This window comes from Maniola jurtina, chromosome 7 (genome assembly GCF_905333055.1).
Source record: "Maniola jurtina chromosome 7, ilManJurt1.1, whole genome shotgun sequence".
Lineage (NCBI taxonomy): Eukaryota > Metazoa > Arthropoda > Insecta > Lepidoptera > Nymphalidae > Maniola > Maniola jurtina.
Genome location: NC_060035.1, coordinates 8,769,589 through 8,791,667, shown reverse-complemented (window position 1 = coordinate 8,791,667; position 22,079 = coordinate 8,769,589). Strand labels below are relative to the sequence as shown.

The following is a 22,079-nucleotide window of genomic DNA, read 5'->3' as shown; positions in this document are numbered from 1 at the left end:
GGGCTTCACTATTATCATTGAGAACATATTTCATGAGAAAGGTTTATCTGTATTGTTCACATTCATATTCACTGAAATATTTGTAATATTATATAATAAGGGGTATGGGTTTAATAAAACTTTCATACCCTTTCCAGGATAGCCCGCTTCCATCTTAGACTGCATCATCACTTACCATCCAGGTGAGATTGCAGTCAAAGGGCTAACATGTATCTGAATTAAATGAAATAAAAATTTATCTATTGAATAGGTAAGCCTACCTGGGCGAAGCCGGGGTGGGTTAACTACTCATAATAATAAGTTCTATCTGACAAAGTTCACTCAGCCGTGTCCACAGTAGTGTAGTGTACCTACGAGCATACTTATGTGGTTGGCAGTGACATCTGGAGTGGAAATAATTGATCCGGGCTTATTAAATATACTAAAACATTATGCACGTTTATGTACGAGTCCAAACATAGCCAAATCGACTTTGTGTGATAAAAGAATGATTATTATTATTATTATAGGTGTGAACAGCTGTCCTGTAGTTATTATTAATCTCACATTACCTACCTTTGATCTCATTTGTCTTTAACAGGTGGACACAGCGGACAATTCGGAATATATTCTTGAAGACGATGAGTGTCCGCTCGCTATCGTGATGACACATCACCACCGCAGTGAGTATTTTAACTTATAGCCCACTAAAGATAACTTGATACCCGAACGGAATTATTCCCTAATTAATATTTTGTTTTTAAGTATCCAACCACTTGATAAATGAATCAATCCGCGATAGTATTCGACACTAATTTTTAGGGTTCTGTACCTCAAAAGGAAAAACGGAACCCTTATAGGATCACTTTGTTGTCTGTCTGTTTGTCTGTCTCTCTATGTCTCTCTGTCTGTCCGTCATGTCTGTCAAGAAACCTATAGGGTACTTCCCGTTGACCTAGAATCATGAAATTTGGCAGGTAGGTAGGTCTTATAGTACAAATACAGAAATAAATCTGAAAAGCGCGAATTTGTGGTTATATCATGTAAAAAAAATTAAAATGTGTTTCAATTTTCAAAGTAAGATAACTATACGTGGGGTATCATTTGAAAAGGCTTTACTTGTACATTCTAAAAGAGATTTTTATTTATTTTTATGCATAATAGTTTTTGATTTATCGTGCAAAATGTTGGAAAAACCGAGTACGGAACCCTCTGTGCGCGAGTCTGACTCGCACTTGGCCGGTTTTTTTTTGAGGTTATTACGGTACACATCATTTGAACAAAGTCTCAAGACTATGCCAGGTTCTAGCTTTTAAATATTGTGTATTTCCTTATCAGTTAGTAAGTTTAGATATATGCCTTGTGTCTAGCGGTTAGCATATACGAAAACAAACGATTTTTAAAAAGATATTGACTTGGATTGTCGAATTTCTTGCTGGAAGGGAGGTCCAGAGCTTGACACAACTTACCGTGTACGAGTTTCCCACTTATTGTCAGCAGTAGAACGCAGGAAGGTCCTAATGTTGGCTCCTAGGTAGTGAAAACGCTCTTTTAAATAAACTGGGGTTTGTACATAGGTACAATATACCCTAAAGTAGCGATACCATGTGCAAGTTTCTACGTTGGCTGACTGATATAGCCATTTAAGCTGAACGCGATATTGTGGCATATGGTTGTACTTCCTTAGGTTAAAGATAATAAAAAGAATTATGTATTGGGGTATTCTATCACGAAAATTTCAATACAAGCACGGAGTCAGGAAGTTAGTGGCGTTTGTGCCTCGGAGAGCACGTAAAGTCAGCAGTCCTGCGCCTGATCTCTCTTCGATCGTGGTGGACGACCGTCCCATCGGACTATTAGAGTATGAGAGAGTAAAATATGCATCTGTGCTTGCACACACACTAGTGCACTATAAAAATATCTCGCGCGCTGATGGTTAATCTCTGTGGAGATAGGCCGCCGTGTCCAAAATTCGGAAATTATTATTTTTATTATTAGGTAATTATTTATATTATCCCACTAATATTATAGAGGCGAAAGTTTGTGTGTATGTATGCGTGTATGTATGTGTGTATGTGTGTTTGTGTGTATGTTTGTTACTCTTTCACGCCAAAACTAATGGACGGATTTGTCTGAAATTTAGAATGGAGGTAGATTATAACACATTAGCTACTTTTTATCCCGGATAATCAAAAAGTTCCCACGGGATTTTTCAAAACCTATATCCGCGCAAACGAAATCGCGGGCATCAGCTAGTTAGGTGATAAATACCTATCCGTTCTTGACGAGTGACCCGTACTTAAGTGAGGGCTGCGTAGGACAAGTATTTTCAAATCACTTCTAGATTTTATTCGGTATCGCAACATAACTACTACGAAATTATCACGACTGTCGAGGGTCAACTAGCTCACGAGCTATGACCGACATGATATTATTGTGCAGTTGCTCCGACGCGTTTACTTTGAATAGATTCTATAATAGTTCTCATCTGGACTATGTTACCTAGGTTGGTCCAAAAATTGTTAGCTACAGAATAAATATACATGATCTCTTTATACCCGACTGCGGCAAAGCCAAAAGGAAGGGTTATAATTTTAGCAGTCTATGTGTGTATGTATGTATTTTATTTGTTTATTTTGTTTTTTTTTTTTTTTAAAGAATATTAGTCATTTTAATCATGACTAACATTCCCCTTTCCCCTCCAACTAAGCGTTAAGCTTGTGCTAGGAGTGGGTACGAGAATAGCACAACAGGTGGGGTTTGAACCTCCGACCTTTCGGATTTCAGTCCGCTCCTATAACCGTTGAGCTATTGAGGTTTTTATGTATGTATGTATGTATAGTATACCTGCATAAACACCTCAAAGTTATAGAAATTTCACAGTTTGCATGTGCGTGGAAAAAATATTTCGCACTACGGGCGGTCGAAGTGCACCAGGCACCCAGCTGGTGAGGGTGAAATTGCTTGCGGTGGCGTGCGGTGCGGTTGTAGAAAAAGGAGGGTGGAATGAGATCAAACAACTCTTTAGAGCTCTCTCCATTATAAAGGCGATAGAACACGCAACGAGACCTTACGTATCTGCGGTGCTCCAGACTTTCCAACGAGCCGAGCCTTTCCATTCAGTGTCACAATATTCTAATATTTTTAGGCTAGTTTACCCCGATTGCCATCTCGACCTGTCGCAAACAATCGTAATGATACATTTATAATTTAATATGTAACATACTGATAACAAAGAAATGAGAAATCACCATCCTCAAAGTGGGATTTAAACGGAAAATAAAAGGAACCCTTATAGAATCACTTTGTTGTCTGTCTGGCCGTCTGTCGCGTCTGAAATTTGGCAGGTAGATAGTTCTTATAGCACAAGGAAAAGAAAATTCGAAAACCTTGAATTTGTGGCCAGATAACAAAAAAATGTGTTCAAAAAAATAATAATTTGCCAAATCACATACAGATGGCGCAATCCGTCACTAACTTGCAGTGTTCTACATAAAAGTGTTAGTTATATCTTGTACGACGGTACGGTACCCTTCGTGTGCGAGTCCAACTAGCACTTGACTAGCTTTTTTCTGTTGCATGTAATAGCTTTGCGAGAGTTTGCGTCCTAATGCTTGATTGAAATATTAAAAAATAGAATTCACTAGAATGCTTTGCAATTTGCATGTTATGTACTTACTTGGGGATATTTATAATATTATTGAAACTTACTACTTTACTTATGGGTTACTTTGGTAAACGTACCAACAGAATGTTCTCCATCTTAGTTTTAAGTCGTGAATGATTAGGGTATGACAGTAAAATTTTGCCGTCTGTACATGTCTTGAGCAAAATCGATATGGCAACCTAAATCAACTTTTGATATCACGTTATTATTTTGGATAACTAATCAATATTTGAAATTGTGCTTAAATTAATTAATCGATACCTGATGATTGAGTTTAAGGACAATAAAAAAGGAACTTCGGAAGCTAGCGCAATATTACAAAGAGCGGTACCGGATCCATCTGAATTTCAAACTAAAATCTGAGTTTCAAAGCAACTGAAACCAAAACCGAACCAAACTAGGAAATCTCTTTGTACATAAACTGTTCATGTACACGCCTTGTCTATGTAATAAAGTGTTTTGGCTTCGAATGAAACTTAATATCATGAAGCCTTTTCTTTTCGTTAGCATCATTTCAATTAAACGTATTGTAAGGACAAGAAGTAGGAGCGAGAGCTTTGTGTAGTTGACCCTCCGTCAATCTTAAGGCTGTCAAAGGCTCCCGCGAAAGTAATTCGCGCGTAGACTCCTGGAGCGGACAATGCTCGTTGCGACTTGCGGCTCACAATGGGAATATATCAACGGGAGTGTGCGGGCGGCAGGACGCGGCAGTCGTCTCGCAGACGTCGCGCCGCGTGCCGCCCGCTCCGCGCGTTGCGCCGACATGGATTGGGGCATTCGTCGTAAGTTGGCACAGAGCAACTATTAGTTAGGGCCCGCGACGTTTTGCTCCAGCGGACTCGGGCACCTCTGACGCCGCCGCCGCCACCGCCGCGATCGAAGCCGATAGTAAACAAACGCATGTGGCACCGCGGAGTAGTCCGACCGGTGTACCCGCAGATGCCGGTCCACTTGCCCGTGTTGGTATTTTTAACTCGTTTCGCGGTTCGATGCCCGGTGGTTCGCCGAATCGATATGCATAATACTGTCCTTGAAGGTTTCATTTCGCGAAAGTTTATAATCGTGCTTATGATTTCGTAGGGTCGTAAGTTTAGGTTGTACTTAAACTTAACTTTCGCCGCATAATCGTAAGTCTCAAAACTTGTTTTGAACTTTACGCATGATTTCATTCACTTTCTTATCTAACGGCGACTTTCTAATCTTTTTTTATTGTCGCCAGTAAAGACCAGAGTTGTAATTTGGGTAAACCAGTTTTATTCGCGACAGTAAAGGACACTTTAATGGTCCGCTAAAATAAAGCGTATAAAGTAATTGACCTTTAGCGAGATAACCGCCAACATAACTATGCGGATAACGCTTATTAGTTGTAACTATTAGGCTCACGTTGTCCATTGTCTAAACCTTCGCACTTAATTACTACTTCTTAATACCGATGCTTATTTTAAGTCATGAATGATTGATATTTTACTTCTTTACTGGAGAATCTTTATGGAGCTGCCTATTAAGCAAGATCAACGTGTCGTTTTGGCATAGTTAATAGCGGTTAGAAGAGCAACGGTTGCATGATAATGGCTTTGTAACTACTTCTTATGCCCTATATTTTGATGTCCACAAATGACAAAACGCGTAAAATCCAAATAGAGTAACAATTCTCTAGACCTATCGATTTTATGCCATATGCTATAGTATACTTATAACATCAGTCATCATTAGCAACATACCTAAAAGTATCTCTCGACTATAATAGTTTGTACTTATACACCTTTTCCATTTTCTGAGAATATTATATTTTTCTTTCAATTTTCCTTCCTCTTCTACTTAGGTGTATGAAATGAAACGAATTATATTCCTTTCATGTAGGGCAACTTGTGCTACTTATGATACGATAAGACTATCACCGGTTCGGAAAGCATATTCGACTGAGAAGAGACGGCAAGAAACTCGGTAGTTCCTCTCTTTCTCTTTTATCTAATGGTAGGTAGGAAGGCACTATAAAGAATTATAAAGAGGAAAGACTTGTTTATAATCAATAAACTCTTAACTAATGAACCGATTTTAATAACTCTTTCACCGTTTGGAAGCTATTTTATCCTGAAATAACATACCTAGGCTATATGTATAATAGCATAATATGCTATTATACATATCGTCGCTGCGCGTGCGAATCCGCGTAAGAGCAACTTGTAAAGACCGCGTATTTGCTTTTTCATGATTTTACAGGAGGAAGAAAAAACTTAATATCTCAGCGATTTCAATTCGTATTACCGACTGAACTTAACAGATAGTTCTTTACAACTTTCTTTATTGGAAAATAACGTAAATTTACTTGTAGTTGGCTTAGATTTTGTGTAAAGTCACTTACGCGGTTTTGTTTGAATAATTTTATAAAATAAGTAGACTTTTATTAAAGGTACGCGGTTTTGAAATAAAACAATTTCGTAAAGGGTTGAATTTATTATTACAAAAAAAATCAAAAACAATATAATCGAACAAAAATATGATGTATTTCAATATTAGGAAATCAGTTTACAAAAGGTTATTAGTTACCTATTCATAATTTTTAATAGAGATCTTATTACAAGGGTTCAGACTTCTTATGACAGAGATCAAAATAATCATCTAAAACTAAAAAATAATAACTATTTACTATTACTCAAACATTATGCGTAGGTAGGTACATACATGGAAGAAACAAAAAATATTTAAAACTTGGAATAACAAAAATAAACTTTCTTCTAGGTTCTTCCATAATAATCACAAAACCTTCGTCACAAAATCTTGTGTCAGGTACTTAAATGTTTTCAATTAAAGTTTTCATAAACAAATAATAATCAAAACAACAATAATCTATATGGTACTTGCTCTTAAATTCTAATTAAATTCTGATAATCACAGCATTTCACAGTCAAAATAGTAACTTAAAATTATTTGAATGGTAAATTATCATAAAAAGTATGGCAGTCTTTAGGTATGACATTCTTTAGCTCCTGTAGGTGATCATACTTTGTCTTGGGAATAGGTTGCCTGGATTCATAAAGCGAAGGCGTATTGTTAATCAAAGACGTAATCTTCCTTGGTCTTCTAGGCAATGGGACAAAATCATCTGAAAAGTGAAGCTTATATTCTATGGTGCCATTTGGATTATATCTCAGTGCTTTTATATCAATCACACAATGATCACCCGCTCCTCGGCCAGGTCTTATTGATTCATAAATCAGATAATCTTTACGACCAAAGTCTCTAAAAAACGTATAATCAGGTGTAATAACTTCATAAGGGCTTGGTACTTTTCTGGCTTCCTTTGTTATTGTGGCGTATTGTGAGGGTAAAAATATTTCCCGATTTTTCAACTTCCTCTCTATCACCGAGTGGACTGAATCCACTTCCATCTGCGTGTGGCCTTTCTCCAAGTACTTCTGAGTTATTACTACGTTCCTAGCCATAGCCACGTGCAACAACGCATTCGATACAACATTATTTCTATTCTGTGCTGTACAACCATCTGTAAATATAACAATATCCTTGCAATCACTATCCAGTAATTTAGTTACGTAGTCTACGAAAAAAGACGCGTAAGTAGTGGCTTTTAAGTCGCATGCTGTCTCATCAAACCAGTAACACGTGACTCCATTATTGCCAAGATTGTACACAGAAAAGTTATGCACGGCGAGTTTAGTTTTAAAATAAAGTGCACTGGCATTGAGGAAAGGACATAGTTTGACTGCCTGAAGATCTGCTGTTAATGCATGTATGATTCCTTTTTGTGCTAATTCTTTGTCAGAATGTTTTTCAGCTCTAGCTAGGTCTTTTCGTTCGATATGTTTAGCATACTGTTCATCTGATAAATTACCAACTTTGTGAGAAAAGCACTGGTCGCATGCATCCTTTTTTGGTTGAAATAGTCCAATATTCTCCTCAAACAAAACGCTTTCAAATACTTTTCTAGATGCCACAGGTTTATTTTCTGAAACTGAGTAGTCGACATAAAGACGATATAATTGAGATTTTGATTGTATGATGGGTTCTAAGTACAACTTTGAAGTAGATTGTCTGCAGTAATGGGACGGTAGTTTCGGTAGTGCAGTTAAATATTTTTTAACCAATTCTTTTTTGGATATTTTTTGTATGACTTCTGTTGTTTCAGGTTCCTTATTATTTGTGCCATCTCCAAGCCAATAGCGAACTGTCCATTCTTTTATACCCAATGTCTCCAAAAACGTTTTGAGACAAACTCTTTCTTTTTGATCATTAACTTTTAGATAGTACATTTTAGTATCACTTCGTCTTGAATTTGAGCTCTTGGTTTTTCTAGATGTAGGTTTTTTATCCACCATTGAAGATATGTACATTTTTTTTTCTTGCCAAGTCATTTTCCAGTAGTTATTGAATATTTCGGATCGAACTTCTTCCGTTAATTTTGAACAATACATAGCTTTACCACTGAAGCATTTTGTTGACATACATATTGGCCCCATTATTCTTGCTGGCTTAGGATCGTTTTGAACAAATTTTGTGCCTTCTTTTTTAAATCCAATGTACTCTTTTCCCATCATTCTCTGTCTCTTATTTTTCATTCTCTTCCAATTATTTTTATCTCCTTTACGTTTTTTTATATTTTCATTTTCTTCTATTTCCCTTTCAGGAAACCATTCTATACATTCTGGCGATAATGGCTTTAAGTTTGTAATGTCTGATAAATTGACAAAAAAATGATCCTCAGACGTAAAATCAATGTTATTATTGTGATTTTCGGCCACATCATTAGATTTAATCGGTGTAGAAATATTGTAATCGTCATTTTGCATTGATTCTGGAGGGTCCAAAATCGTCGTAAGTGTAGTAAGCTCGGATGTTAAATTCTCAGAAGGTAACTCTATTGTTAAAATTTGATTCTCAGACAAAGGTGTCAACACTGGTTGTATTACTGCTTGATTTTGATAGTTAAATGTATTTAATATTTCTCTCTTCTTCTGTAACAATATTTTACGCCTTTCTAATAGCTCTCGCAAAGTTACGGCGTTTTCATTAAAAACCGCTTTTTCTAAAATAAAGTTATCTTGGTCCTCCATCATTTGGGTACTTACTTGAGAATGCAATTCAAATCTATAAATAAGAAATAAATAATTATCTATTAGTTTCAGTAAAATGCAATACCGCGTAACTTAACAAAACAAATAAATCAAGTTATGTCAAGACCGCGTAAATACTTGTTAGGGGTTGTATTGGTCAGAACCATTAAATTAAAACAGAATTACATGTAATTTAAATATTTTAGCATGAGCTCATTATAAACGAATAATAATAAACATTTAAAACATACTTACATGTTGATTAATCACGGCAAAATAATTATTTTCGGGAGCGCACACTGACAGCAGCACATTTTTCTCACCGGCCGTAGTAAATACGCGCACTTGCCTCCAACTTCAGGCCTCCTACTGTTCCGCGGTATTGTTTCGATAGCATAACTGACGTTTCTCATTGGATAATTCAACTCAGGTGAAGTCTAGTATAAGCCAATAAGCGTTTAGAATCGGCCAGCACGATATCTCAATTTTGCGCGTTTTGCTGTTACGCGGTATTTACAAACTGCTCTTACGCGGTTTCGTACGCGCAGCGACGATATAGCATATATGTATAATAGTATACAAATTTCACCCGAGCGTAGCCGGGCGGATCAGCTAGTAGTTATATTGAATCGTAAAATGTCAAGAAAAGTGCGGTTGTCTGACCCAAAGCCCCCATAAAAACAACTCTCAAGACAAATAGATCGTATATTGGGTTAGGAAAAGGCTTAAGGAAAATTGATGTTTTGTCCTTTTTCGCGAAAATTACTTTTGTGGATGGCATGGCATGTAACGATCCGTGCTGCTTATCTGTATTACGTTACCGAAATTGCCTGTATTTACTACTATATTTAAGAATAAGAATACTCTTATACAAAATCCACAAATATCTAAATCTAAAAAAGACAACTGCCAAATTGGTTAGGTATATTACTTACTTATTCTTTAACTAGATGACCTGCCTCGGCTTTGGCAGGGTGAGCTTACCTATTTCCACAGATAAATATGAATAATATATGTTATACCTATTACAAAACATAAATCTTCCTTGAGAAAAGTTCTGAATAATAATGAAACCCGTTAGTTGAATTACACTGAGGAATTTTGTTACCAAATTTTTATACCGAAATCGAACATGTTACAATACTTATTAGGAATGGAATGAAAATGTGTGTAAGGTTAAACTATTTAATAAGCTATTACGCCGATTGACATTGATTTTCTACTATTACCCAGTGAGGATTCCTCCATCTCCGAAACTATTTAACAGATCTTAATTTTTACATGATACCTACCTGATAGTACAAACTTTGGTAAGAATAAAGAGTTGTCAAAATGGGTTAGCAATTAATATTTGACGGAGTTCCGACGGAGCATCGAACCCAATTTTTTTTTCAAGATAAAACCCTATCCCTCATGTTAACTCGAAGTATTAGCTATAAGTATGCCAAGTTTCATTCAAATCCGTTCATTGGTTTCAGCGTAAACCGTGCGCAGGCAAACAGACACACATGAAAAAAAATTGTTTGGGCTCTCTGTATCAATAATAAAATGCTTCCTCCTAATTAAATTTTGGTAATGTATTTAACATACTGAAATCGTCCAGTTACACTTTTATTATGAAACATTTATATAAACTTCAATCCAGGAAGTTTTACAGTAGACACGGTCTGGTTTATATAAGCGAGAGCTATGTGTCCCCTATTCTTTCCATCCTGAAACTGTGTTAGAAACGTATCACGTTCCACATTTGGAAAGGTCACGTCCTAACGACTACTTATTACTTTATGTGGTACTTTCTGTAGCGATAAAAGATTTAAGTAGTTTCACGTACTGAATGGATGCGTTCAATGTGGTATCGTAGCATTGACGAGTTCAATGCGGTATCATAGCATTGTTAAGTTTCAATCCTAGTACAATCACGTAGCGGCTTTTATAAGCGACATAAATGACGTCACTAAAACGCCTATAGATACTAGATGACGTGTTTTCCTAGGTTTTAAAATATTAACCGGTGTCAAATAACGCTCTCGCAAAAACTAGTTGTCGCTGTGTGATGGCATCGCTATACCTTAGATGAGTGTTTCATTCATTCAAGCACTATACTTACTGTAGCCCAGTCAAATTAACTAAAATAGTAGGGTTGCAATAGTTCCCACAGAGCTAAATATTGGTGGAGACCTTGGGTACACCATGACAAATAAAATATCAAAGTCCCCAAGGTCTCCGCTAATATTTAGCTCTGTGGGAATTTTTGAAATGCTATTTTGACTGGGCTACTAGATGTAATTAGAAAACAAAAACTTTTTTGCTAATTAGGTCTACAATCTTTTGGGAATCCAAGGCAGGTCGTTGAATGATAATTACAATACGGGATTCCAATGCAGTGACCATTTGTTTTAGTCTATCGAGTTAAACTTATTATAGCCCCTACTTTTTTAGGTTGAATTGAAGATTTATATATAATTTAGACAATGCCCGTGACTTCGTCCGCATAAACTTAGGTGAAAATAGGCTTATTGAAATTTGGAATTTAAGATAGCTGATACCCTGAGTTAACAACACATATGCTATTTTTTGTTTCGCAAAGTCAAAGAGTTCCCTGAGGAATTCTTAAATTAGTAGAAGCTTAGCTGATTCCTAATTCCATGAGTAGTGTAGTAGGATTAGTATTTACTTTCCATTCAGCTTTATTATCGAACAAAGTGAACGAAAATTATATTAGGTAAAAATTAAATTATTTTCTTTCTTCTTTAAATGAAATACTTATACTTGTACTAACTTATAATGTAGTACATCATGTTAACGCTCATAATATCACACTAGGAGTATTACTACTAGCTATTATAGGTCTGGCCCGTCTCCCATGGGAGTTGCATAGTTAAAGAGCAGATACGGTCGTTGTGCCTGTAATAGATACACGATGTACCTAGTATGTCTAGAGTTTAAACCTGGTCCTAATTCTAGTCACACTAATATTATAAAGGCGAAAGTTAGGATGTTTGTTCCGCGGTCAAGCCACAATGACTGAACAGCTTTGGCAGAAATTGAGAATGGAGATAGCTTATCCCTCTACCTTTACATAGGCTACTTTTTACCCTGGAAAATCAAGGATAGCACGGTGTTTTCAAAAAACCTATATCCACGCGGGTGAAGTCGCAGGCATCAACTATTATAATTGATATATTTCAGCATTCTAAAAAAAGTATTGTTATGACATCACTTCACTACCCATAGTTTATTGGTTTTTTGATTTGTTCTTCAATCACGCCGCAACGGATCGATGTGGTGATTTTTTTCATGGATATAGTTAAAGACCTGGAGAGTGACATAGACTACGCCGAAAAATCAAAGAGTTCCCACGGGATTTTTAAAAACCTAAATCCACACTGACGAAGTCGCGGGCATCAGCTAGTTATTGTATTTGTCGTATTTTTGGGGTTCCGTACCTCAAAAGGAAAAACGGAACCCTTTTAGGATCACTTTGTTGTCGGTCTGTCTGCCTGTCTGTCTGTCTGTCAAGAAACCTATAGGGTACTTCCCGTTGACCTAGAAACATGAAATTTGGTAGGTAGGTAGGTAGGTCTTATAGCACAAGTACAGGAATAAATCTGAAAACCGCGAATTTGTGGTTACATCATTTGAAAAAAAATTAAAATGTGTTTCAATTTTCAAAATAAGATAACTATACCAAGTGGGGTATCATATTAAAGGGGTATCATATATCACCTGTTCATCCTAAAACAGATTGTTATTTATTTTTATGTATAATAGTTTTTGATTTATCGTGCAAAATGTTGGAAAAATACCCGAGTACGGAACCCTCAGTGCGCGAGTCTGACTCGCACTTGGTCGCTTTTTATACATGCCATCAGTAGAAGTCCTGCCATAAAAAACCACTTAATGTTAAAGTGAACAAGCTTTCCCGAGCGTTGACGAAAATCGGATAAGAAAGCTCTCAAGTGTAAGTAATCCAACATAAGTGTATATATTTTACATTATAATATCAGTACCTATGCAAAAACTCTTTGGGTGTAGATTTAGAACAAATCTTATGTTCAATCATCGATGACATGTACCTATAGTATAGTAGGTCATACGTAGATATCTATATGTTAGACATGTGATCGGGGAGTAGCCACTCCTGTGGGTCGATGGATTGTACAATATTTGGCCACTAATTTTCCTATAGTAAAATCGTTGTATTGCCGTTTCTATATGTATGTAATTATGTATAGCCACTGAATAGGGTACCGTGCATATTTATTAGAAAAGATAAATTTTAATAATTCAACATTTTTATATGTCTATCGTCTTATTGGAAGTCTGTAGTGTTTTCAATTTTTAACCCCCGACCCAAAAAGAGGGGTGTTATAAGTTTGGCGTGTGTATCTGTGTATCTGTCTGTGGCTCCTAAACTAATGAACCGATTTTAATTTTGTTTTTTTTGTTTGAAAGGTGGCTTGAATCAAGAGTGTCTTAGCTTTAACCCGAGAAAATCGGTTCAGCCGTTTGAAAGTTGTCAGCTCTTTTCTAGTTACTGTAACCTTCACTTGTCGGGAGTGTTATAAATTTTTAATTTACACTTGTATATTATCTTCCTCACATATCGTCGGAACTCGCAGAGTAAACTAGTCTAATTTTTGTGAGTCACAGAAACTTTAAATTTAGAGCACACACTGGGAGGTCAGGTGCGGTTGACACTTGTCATCCACTTATTATGTGTCACTAACATTAAATTAAATGCACCTATAGAATGGTTGTCCGGAATAAAAGTTACAAAGCTATCGAACCAAACAAACACTGGCCATAACACTGGACATCATATTATGAGCAAAAACTCGTACCAAAAAATCTTTGGAATGACCCATCAAGAATCATTGTTGGTCTTACATGTTGTAAACATATAGGTATAAGTAGGCGCGAAAAAGTTTTTAAAATAAGTATTCTTTCGCCATTCATTTAAATAAACAATTGTAATGCAGCTTCCATCCAATTCTACATTTTACTTATTCCGGCGCAGCGTCGAGTGGCTCTTGTTTTATGAATACCGCTCTGTGAATGCTGCCTGAACAACTTAAAACTTCAGCTTAAAATATTAATTATTGTTAATACTGTAAGTAACTTAAATAAATGTTCAAATTATTATTCTCTTAATTATGGTGATCGAAATCACTTGCCAGTTTATTTCAGTTTCGTTGTATCAGTATGTTCACGAATTGATTCTGGATGAATGTCTCCAGTCTAATTTTCTTTGGGACATTTCGTCGAAAACGTTAGTTTAGCTCTCGAGAGATTTTGAATTGTGACCTGAAAGTTTTTTCTGTAGTTTCCAAACTTATCTCATGCTCTAACGAACGGGATGACTTTTCAAAATCAGTTCCATAAAGTTGTTGACACGCTGTTTTCAAATACAATTTCAAACTTTATCTGACCTGAATAGGAAGGAGTAGGTATTGGTGGCATATTTGTTAGTAGGTCACTATTATGTTTATGGACAATACATATTCAACTACGCAAGTACTCCTATATTAACAATGGACTTGCCGCTCCTTCCAGGGGTCGATCAATGTTATATCTTAGACCCCGTTCATACGACATTAACACCGCATGTTGAGTTGCAGGATACATTACATCTACATTAATATGTAGTGGCGATTACTATTCACAAAGTTATAACCGTGTGAACAGTTCTATACTCAGCGTAACCGTTGCGTAAGCGTAGAGTAGTTTGTACCATTGCGTTGTAATGTATGGAACTGTATGAATCATGGCATACCGCTTGCGTAAAGCGTGGACGTATGCGTAACCAGGTGTGTTAGGAGTTTACCCGCGTAAGTACGCACGTGTCTCGCGTACACAATTGGTGTGAATCGGCCTTTATGAATCAGTTCTAAATTCAAAGTTGGTTACCAAGTACGTATTCGATAAGATTTATCCTGCAAAGCAACGTGTGGTGTTAATAACGTATAAACGTGGTCTAAGATCTAACATTGATCGACCACTGGAGGAAGCGACATACGTGCGGTGTGGTCATGCCGTGTGAACGGGATTTTATATAATATAAAATAATTTCCTTACAACAAAGTACCTAGTAATTATTGCGCTATTACTATCGAGGTCATTGAGGTACAACGCTTAATCTACTATTTTATGGAGAACCCTCAAAATTGTATATTACCTACATTGAATTTTGAAAGTTCTCGCACAGTAATATGATTAATAGGTACCTATGTAGGATTTTTTAAGGATTCGAAATAATTTGAAAAAACCACGAAAAATGTTTACGATTTGTTATTTATAAATGTTAAACTAATCTAGTTGTTGTTTATTTGCACATCTGCCGTTGTTTTTCGGCGAGCGACGTGCAAATAACGTAGGTATTCGTAGGGTATTGATTTTCACTTAAGCAACTGGCAAACTTTTAGAGCAATGCCTTCATTAGTAGTGTCTTAGGGCTGATATTTCAATCGCCAACTTTAACTGTCGAATAATTTAGACGCTTTGATAGATTTTACCTACTGGAACCAGTTAAGAGTTGGCAATTTTATAATTATATTATATTAGTATGGATTATGTTTGAAATAGACAAATCTGATAAGTTTTTATCCCAGTAGAATCTGAGAGAAAAAGAGTAGGTAGGTATCAAGATCATTTTATGTACTAGTTTGAAAAATTATTCAGTACATATTTTGTTTTGTATACTAAACTTCTATTTTTATCTTCAGACTCAGAGATAGATCTATTTGATAATCAAATTTTCTTTAAATAATATATTAGAAATCTTAGTATTCCGTACGTAGACAATGACAAATGGGGAAATGAGTAATTTCTACGTGGGTGTATCTCAAATTTTAATTTTTAGGTAAAACGGATAAATAAAATTCGTTTTTGTAAAAACGAAAAGGTAAGTAGGACCCTATAGGTATCTTGACAGACACGACAAACAGACAGCGAAGTGATCCTATAAAGTTTCCTTTTTCTCTTTTGAGGTACAGAACCCTAAACATAAAGGTTTTGTAATGATGTTTTTGAGTGATGCCATATTTTGGATGAGACAATATATCAGGTACCTATCATATACGAACGGTAAAATAACAAACGAGTCGTATCTACCTCCCTCAGAAAAGCCTCAGGACGACGCAGGTGCCTTGACAGATTGTCGTCATAACTCCTAGTCTTGAGACTATGAATATATAAAGGAAAAATTTAACATTTTAGTAGCTGAACATTAATATTTAGTAGTGTTTTTGTATTTTTTAGGGTTCCGTACCAAAAAAGGAAGAAAGGAACCCCTATAAGATCACTTCGTTGTCTGTCTGTCTGTCTGTCAAGAAACCTAGAGGGTACTTCCCGGTGACCTAGAATCCTAAAATATGGCAGGTAGCAATGTCTTAATAGCACAAGTAAAGGAAAAAATCCGAAAACTATGAATTTGTGGTTTCATCCCAAAAAAAATCAAGATACAAATGTTATTATTTTGGGAACACAAGTTCCCAAAATAATTGCTAAATCACATCAAGATGGCGCTGTTCGGCATTAACTTGCAAATTTTGATTATAAGTACCTACTGATTTCTTGTATGATGGTGCGGAACCCTTCCTGTGCGAGTTCGACTCACACTTTTACCGGTTTTTAGTACCGGTAACGGCCGGACAAAAATCCAATTGATGGTTCGGATTCAAATTCAAATTCAAATTCAAAATGTTTTTATTCAATTAGACTTTTACAAGTTCTTTCGAATCGTCAAAAGCATCTACCACTGGTTCGGAATGCCTTTCCTACCGAGAAGAACCAGCAAGAAACTCGGCGGTTGCTCTTTTCAAAGATTTGATATACAATATTATGCCATGTATAAAAGCAATTGAAGTCCTGCGCATTGCTGGAGCGAATCGAAGTTCAAATCCACGCTTTTTTATCATTTACATAATCTTCGATAGTATAATATGCTTTTCTCAAGAGCATATTTTTAATAGATTTTTTGAACCTGTGTAAAGGCAAGTCCAAAATTGACTGAGGAATTTTGTTATAGAATATAAATAGCTAAAGGATAAAAAGCTTGTTAAGTTTAAATAGCATCGGAATTCAGAACGTTATTCAATGCAATGCGATTTATTTTCCGCTTTACTTAGGCTTCAGCTAAAACTTTTACACATATTATATCAAGTGTAACGATAGTAAACTTATTCCAACGATATCATAAACGAAATTCCATAGACTCGTACGAAGCGCTTCGCTTCCTCGTTTCCACTAGTTTCTAACTCGAACTGCTAGTATATGAAAATATCATATCCGTCCCGTTGGCACCCTCTGGGTACGGAACCCTAAAAACCTTGATGAAAAAGTACGAACCTAATTTAAATTAATAACTTAATGCGACACTCACCCTCAAACTATAGAGTTGTTGATTACCTTCAATAGTTTTACAGCTGAATGTGACGTACAATAACAGCAGTCACAATTAGATCGCCGCGTGGTATGTCGTTTTGAAGTTAGGTAGTTAACACAACACGCCCTAGGCTGCCTGGTGCCTAGTCATGACAATGGACAAAGTATTATTAGCAAAATGTTCTTTCACCGATCGTTTAGTTCGCGACTACGGTACGGAGAAAAGGAACTTTTACTTGGTAACTATAAAACAAATAGCTTTGTAAATATTATTTATAATATGTAATAAAAATTTATAATATATAGTCTTCGTGTAGGAATTTATACTAAGTAATAATGTCATGGAAATGTGTATAGCTAATAAAAATTTAGAAGTTTAGATACTCGTGTAAAATTAACTGTTCTAATTTGATAGTAGCCTTATTATTGAATTCATATTTTATGCCAATCGTAGTACTAGTAGCTGTTATTGATTTAGTTCTCTAGTCAACCGTTTATTATACCTATAGGTAGATTAGTTTATGTTTATATTATGTGGTATGTACGTTTCACATGCGATTAAATAATAATCACTATTTTGTAAACGGAAACTTTTCATTTTTCATCCATAATTTATTAAAAGTGAGAAAGTGTATCTGTCTGTTTGTCTGTCTGACTGCTACCTTTCACGGCCTAACCTTAAACCGATTTTGATGTTTGGTTAGTTTACATCCCAGGAACGGATATAGGCTTATTTGTGTAACTTTAAAAACCTTAATCCACGTGGATGAAGTCGTGGGCATCATCTATTTGGTACCTACAGAAATAGCTTATGTCCTAGAGACGGGCATTGGTTACTTTTTATCCCGGAAAATTAAAGAGTCCCCCACGCAATTAAAAAAAATCTCCGACGTGGGCGATGTCGCGTGCATCATCTAGCAATAAATATTGTCTGTTCAGTTAATTTTTTAAAGACTTACAAAAACTTTTGTTGATATTGCTTAAAAGTGGTTAACTTAAACAAAGGCACCGTTGCGCGTCGCTTTGTATTGGCAGGCCGTGATTAATGAAGCATCAACTTTTGTTGACAATTCGGGCGCGTATATATAGTTACCTATAAGTCCATTTATTAATCCAGTAGACCAAATAGAAGTTCCTGTGTTGCCTGTTTTTTATGGCTCTTTGGAAGTGATGTGGTGCAATCGATACTTACCGATAAATATTAACAGATACCGATGATAATATATGTATGAGACAACAAAATTTGTTGAAAATAATTCCGATTCAAATTAAATAAGTATGAGCTGATTCTCAATTTACTAGTTTCGGATCAAGGTTTGAGTTGTCATGCATATCTTCTGAGCGTGTATATCGCTTAAACGCTGTATTGCCTGCGCTGAACTAGAGCGGGAGCATCAGTTGCATCGTGTATTAGGCATCTACAAATATAGATGTGTAGCTACCTACTGTGTCGGGCTTCGGTAAAGCGATACTAGCCGCGACAAGCGACAGTAGACACTAATGATGTTGACACTAGACCTCAACAAGTTCACAGCACAGAGGCCGGAGCATTCCGCGCCACTAACGTCTCGTTCGAGCGCTCTTAGCGTTATACGATCGCACTCTTAGTGGCTTTCTCAATGTTCAAAATTGTATCTCGCAGTGAATTCAACTACACTGTTTTATTCACGTAACATTATACTCAGAACACATAATAGCTTGGTTTTTCAAAATTCTTGCAGCTAAAAGTATCATGACTTAGGACAATGCAATGTTATTAAAATTGATTGATACTTTAGTAAATGACTGGTAGATCCGAGCCCATTCCGGTACAAATAAATAATTTATTATAATCTGTATAGTAAATATATGAACTTAAAATAACTTTTGGTTCAAGTTCGGTTTGGTAATATCATTCAAGTATTTATGCTGTGTACCGCTTGTATGCCTATTGCCTGATCCAGGCACAAACTAAAGAATTTTTCAGCCTCGGTTCGGTTTATATTGTATTTACAACCTGTTAAAATCCCGTGGGAACTCTGTAATTTTCGTCACTATAGATCAAGGTTGCCCTTTTCCATACAAACGCACAACGCCTCATATTCTATTATTTTTTCAAATGACTTTTAGTTTGTTTAAAAATATTAATTTTGCAAAAAATTTATGTAATACTTCTAAACGTCGATTCGCATTGTTTGCACATTACGCATCTCGCTCTGAATACCATGCTCTCCGCTCGACTTGGAGCGACCATGGCGAGCATAATTAAGCGGTTGGATCCTAAGAGATAACAGACAGATAAACAGACACACTTTCGGATTTATAATATTAAGTCTCTAGTATGGATTTTGTGTTACAAGTCGAATAAATATTTTTTTCTAGGCTCCATCATGTTCCACGTGCGGCGGCGGCCGTCGGACGCGCAACCGCGGCGGCGCAAGAAGAAGTCCGGCGCGGGCACGGGCAGCGCGCGGCCCGGCAACGAGCCCATGCTCGTCGAAGTGGCGCCCGACGGATCCACACTTGAGAACGGCCGCCGAGTGCGAATTACGGACCTTGTTGAGGTGGGTTGAACCAAACGCGCTGTGCCACTATGGCGCACGGTCAAGTTAAGCTCATTAATTTAGCTATCCTTTCTATAGCATTGAATGTAATAACGTTATCTGCAACCCACGAATACCTACGCTACGCAAAAAAACGTAGTTTGTGACGTCATTGTGTCACGCGTATTGTAGCTGCTCGGAGATATCGCCCGCACAACTCAACGCGAACTTTATGCACGCGGTACACGGAAGAAATGTTCATGCTAATAAAATGCGTCGCATGCCCAGCGTGCGTAGCAGTAATCAGGTTTATATAATAAATATAATTTTAGGTTTCAGTTTGCATGTTTATACATATAATATATAATTAAATAATTTATTTGTTATGGAAAAATGTGACATGTCGGTTGACATCGGTTGCTAGGTTATTTTGTTATTATTATTTACCCTCCGGGCAGTCAAATTTTTTATTAGGTAGATAATAATGGATTACGCGCTTCTTATATGCCGCCTGACGCCTCGTCGTAGATTCTGAGAATATCTCATTTAGTTATATAGTCAGATACTATAAAATCGTTACTTTTGTACGACTATTTTTGTATAGAATCGTGTGTGAATTGTATGTGAATAAAATAAGTACTCACATACATACTCGTACTTACGATTGATAAACAAACCGTGTGCATGTAAATTGCACGCACTAAATATCGCGAAGTTTATTCAAATTATCTCGCTGTCGTCGCATCGGACACAATTTTTTACCCATATTTTCTAACATATGAATATTAAAATTCATGAAAATATTATATTTTATCCTAAGAAATGTGGTCCATTGGCATAAAACAAATAATCTTCACGTACACGGCATTCATTACCATATTAACACAGTTTCTTTGCGATCCGCGCAGTGAATTCTAAGTTGAAGTGGCTACACCTCTCCCTCAATACACGGCAGTCGTCGAGTACTGGGTACCAACCTAGCAACAGCGAAATACGATTTAAGATTCACAGAGATCGTTCTAAAAGTCATGACATTGACTCGCGTAAAGAATATATGATTATTATTATTAGCAGTAGAACATTCCTTGTTGAAAATGAATGCCTGGGCCCTAGATATAATGGTTCCGATTTTTACAATGATAACTACTCATATGCACATATTTTGCCATTCATGCAAGGGTGTCTTGAGATTTTTGCACAGTGTAGGCTTGCAAACTGCATTTTTTAGTTTATAGTACTTAAATGAAAGTTACCACTTGCTGCTTTAAAATGTATTAAGTAAGTACGTAAGTTTAATATCAGAGTTTTGATTTAGAAGTTTCATTCAAATTCAACGTGTTTCCCTTTTGATCAAGTTGAACATTCATAGCGTACAACACTGGTGTGTTAAAATGTTATATAAAAATATACCTAGTATTAAAGCTTAGATTACAAACTTTACTTACACCCCTTTTAATTTCACTTCAATACACGCAGTATTACAGAAGTAAAGATTGAATTTAATGTTTAGCATTTAATATATCCTATCTAATCATTTTTATCTTGTTTGAGGCGTATAAAGAGCAATATATCTGTGACGTGTGACGTCACTAGGTTTACGGATACTGAGAAAAACATCGAGCGGAAAAGCGAATTTCATCTTCATCATCGCAGTCATTTTGCACGATATTAAAAAAATAAAAACTCCGTATTCCTTTTCCTACATCATATTGATAACTAAGGTTGATGGTGAGACCCACAAAAAATCAACCACCGTACCCCATTCCGCTCTACTTAATGTGCTGCTCCTGCTATGCTATATTTTAAAACATAAATTGTTCTACTTTTGGAAATAGAAAACATATCAAATTCAATAATCTGTTTGGTCTACTAGTGCCCGTATCGTCTTCTCGCCTCCGTAATTGAAACTGTACCATTATTAATAGTAGTTAATACAAAGATTTCACTCAATTTGTACTGGTTCTATATATCATATTATATTGATATATAGGTGGGTTCGGGCAACGGCACCGCGCTTCAGCTGTACGGGCCGTCGATCCAGCCGCGGCACTGCGTGGTGGCGCCGGCGGAAGGCGGCGGCTTCAGCGTCACACCGCTGCACACCGACGCGCAAGTCTACGTCAACGGGCGGCGCACGATACACACGCAACGCTTGCAGGTAACACCGCGTACATCTACTACCACAGCCTATAGTCGGTCGACAGTGACGCCTGGACAAAGTAATCCAGCGGGATTCAACGGCGGGCATGACGGGGGAAGGATTATACCGATGGGCAGAATACAAAGTAACAAACTTTATTTATTTGGTTTAGTAGTGGATCAGTCGTTCTGGAAAAGGATCGTAAGTCGGCTCGTCTGCAAACATCAAGGGCGTCGCCTCACCTATTTATTTGCACTATGCTACTACTGCCGCGCTCTAAGGCTAGGCGCATACGGGCGGTTAAAACGTCCGACTGA

The 22,079-nt window shown here is 36.6% G+C and overlaps 1 protein-coding gene across 8 annotated transcripts in view; it reads left to right on the top strand.

Annotated features, from left to right (window-relative positions):
- Nucleotides 1–22,079, top strand: part of LOC123867158 (afadin) — a 65,923-nt gene that overhangs the window by 21,194 nt on the left and 22,650 nt on the right. For 6 of the 8 annotated variants that reach the window (XM_045909055.1, XM_045909059.1, XM_045909057.1 and 3 more), the window contains 3 exons: nucleotides 581–662; nucleotides 19,462–19,643; nucleotides 21,613–21,780. In XM_045909055.1, the coding sequence (XP_045765011.1) occupies nucleotides 581–662; nucleotides 19,462–19,643; nucleotides 21,613–21,780 (432 nt within the window). Of the gene's footprint in view, nucleotides 1–580; nucleotides 663–4,375; nucleotides 4,429–17,199; nucleotides 17,340–19,461; nucleotides 19,644–21,612; nucleotides 21,781–22,079 lie in introns of those variants that run through there. The other 2 variants (XM_045909061.1, XM_045909062.1) reach the window with 2 other exon arrangements.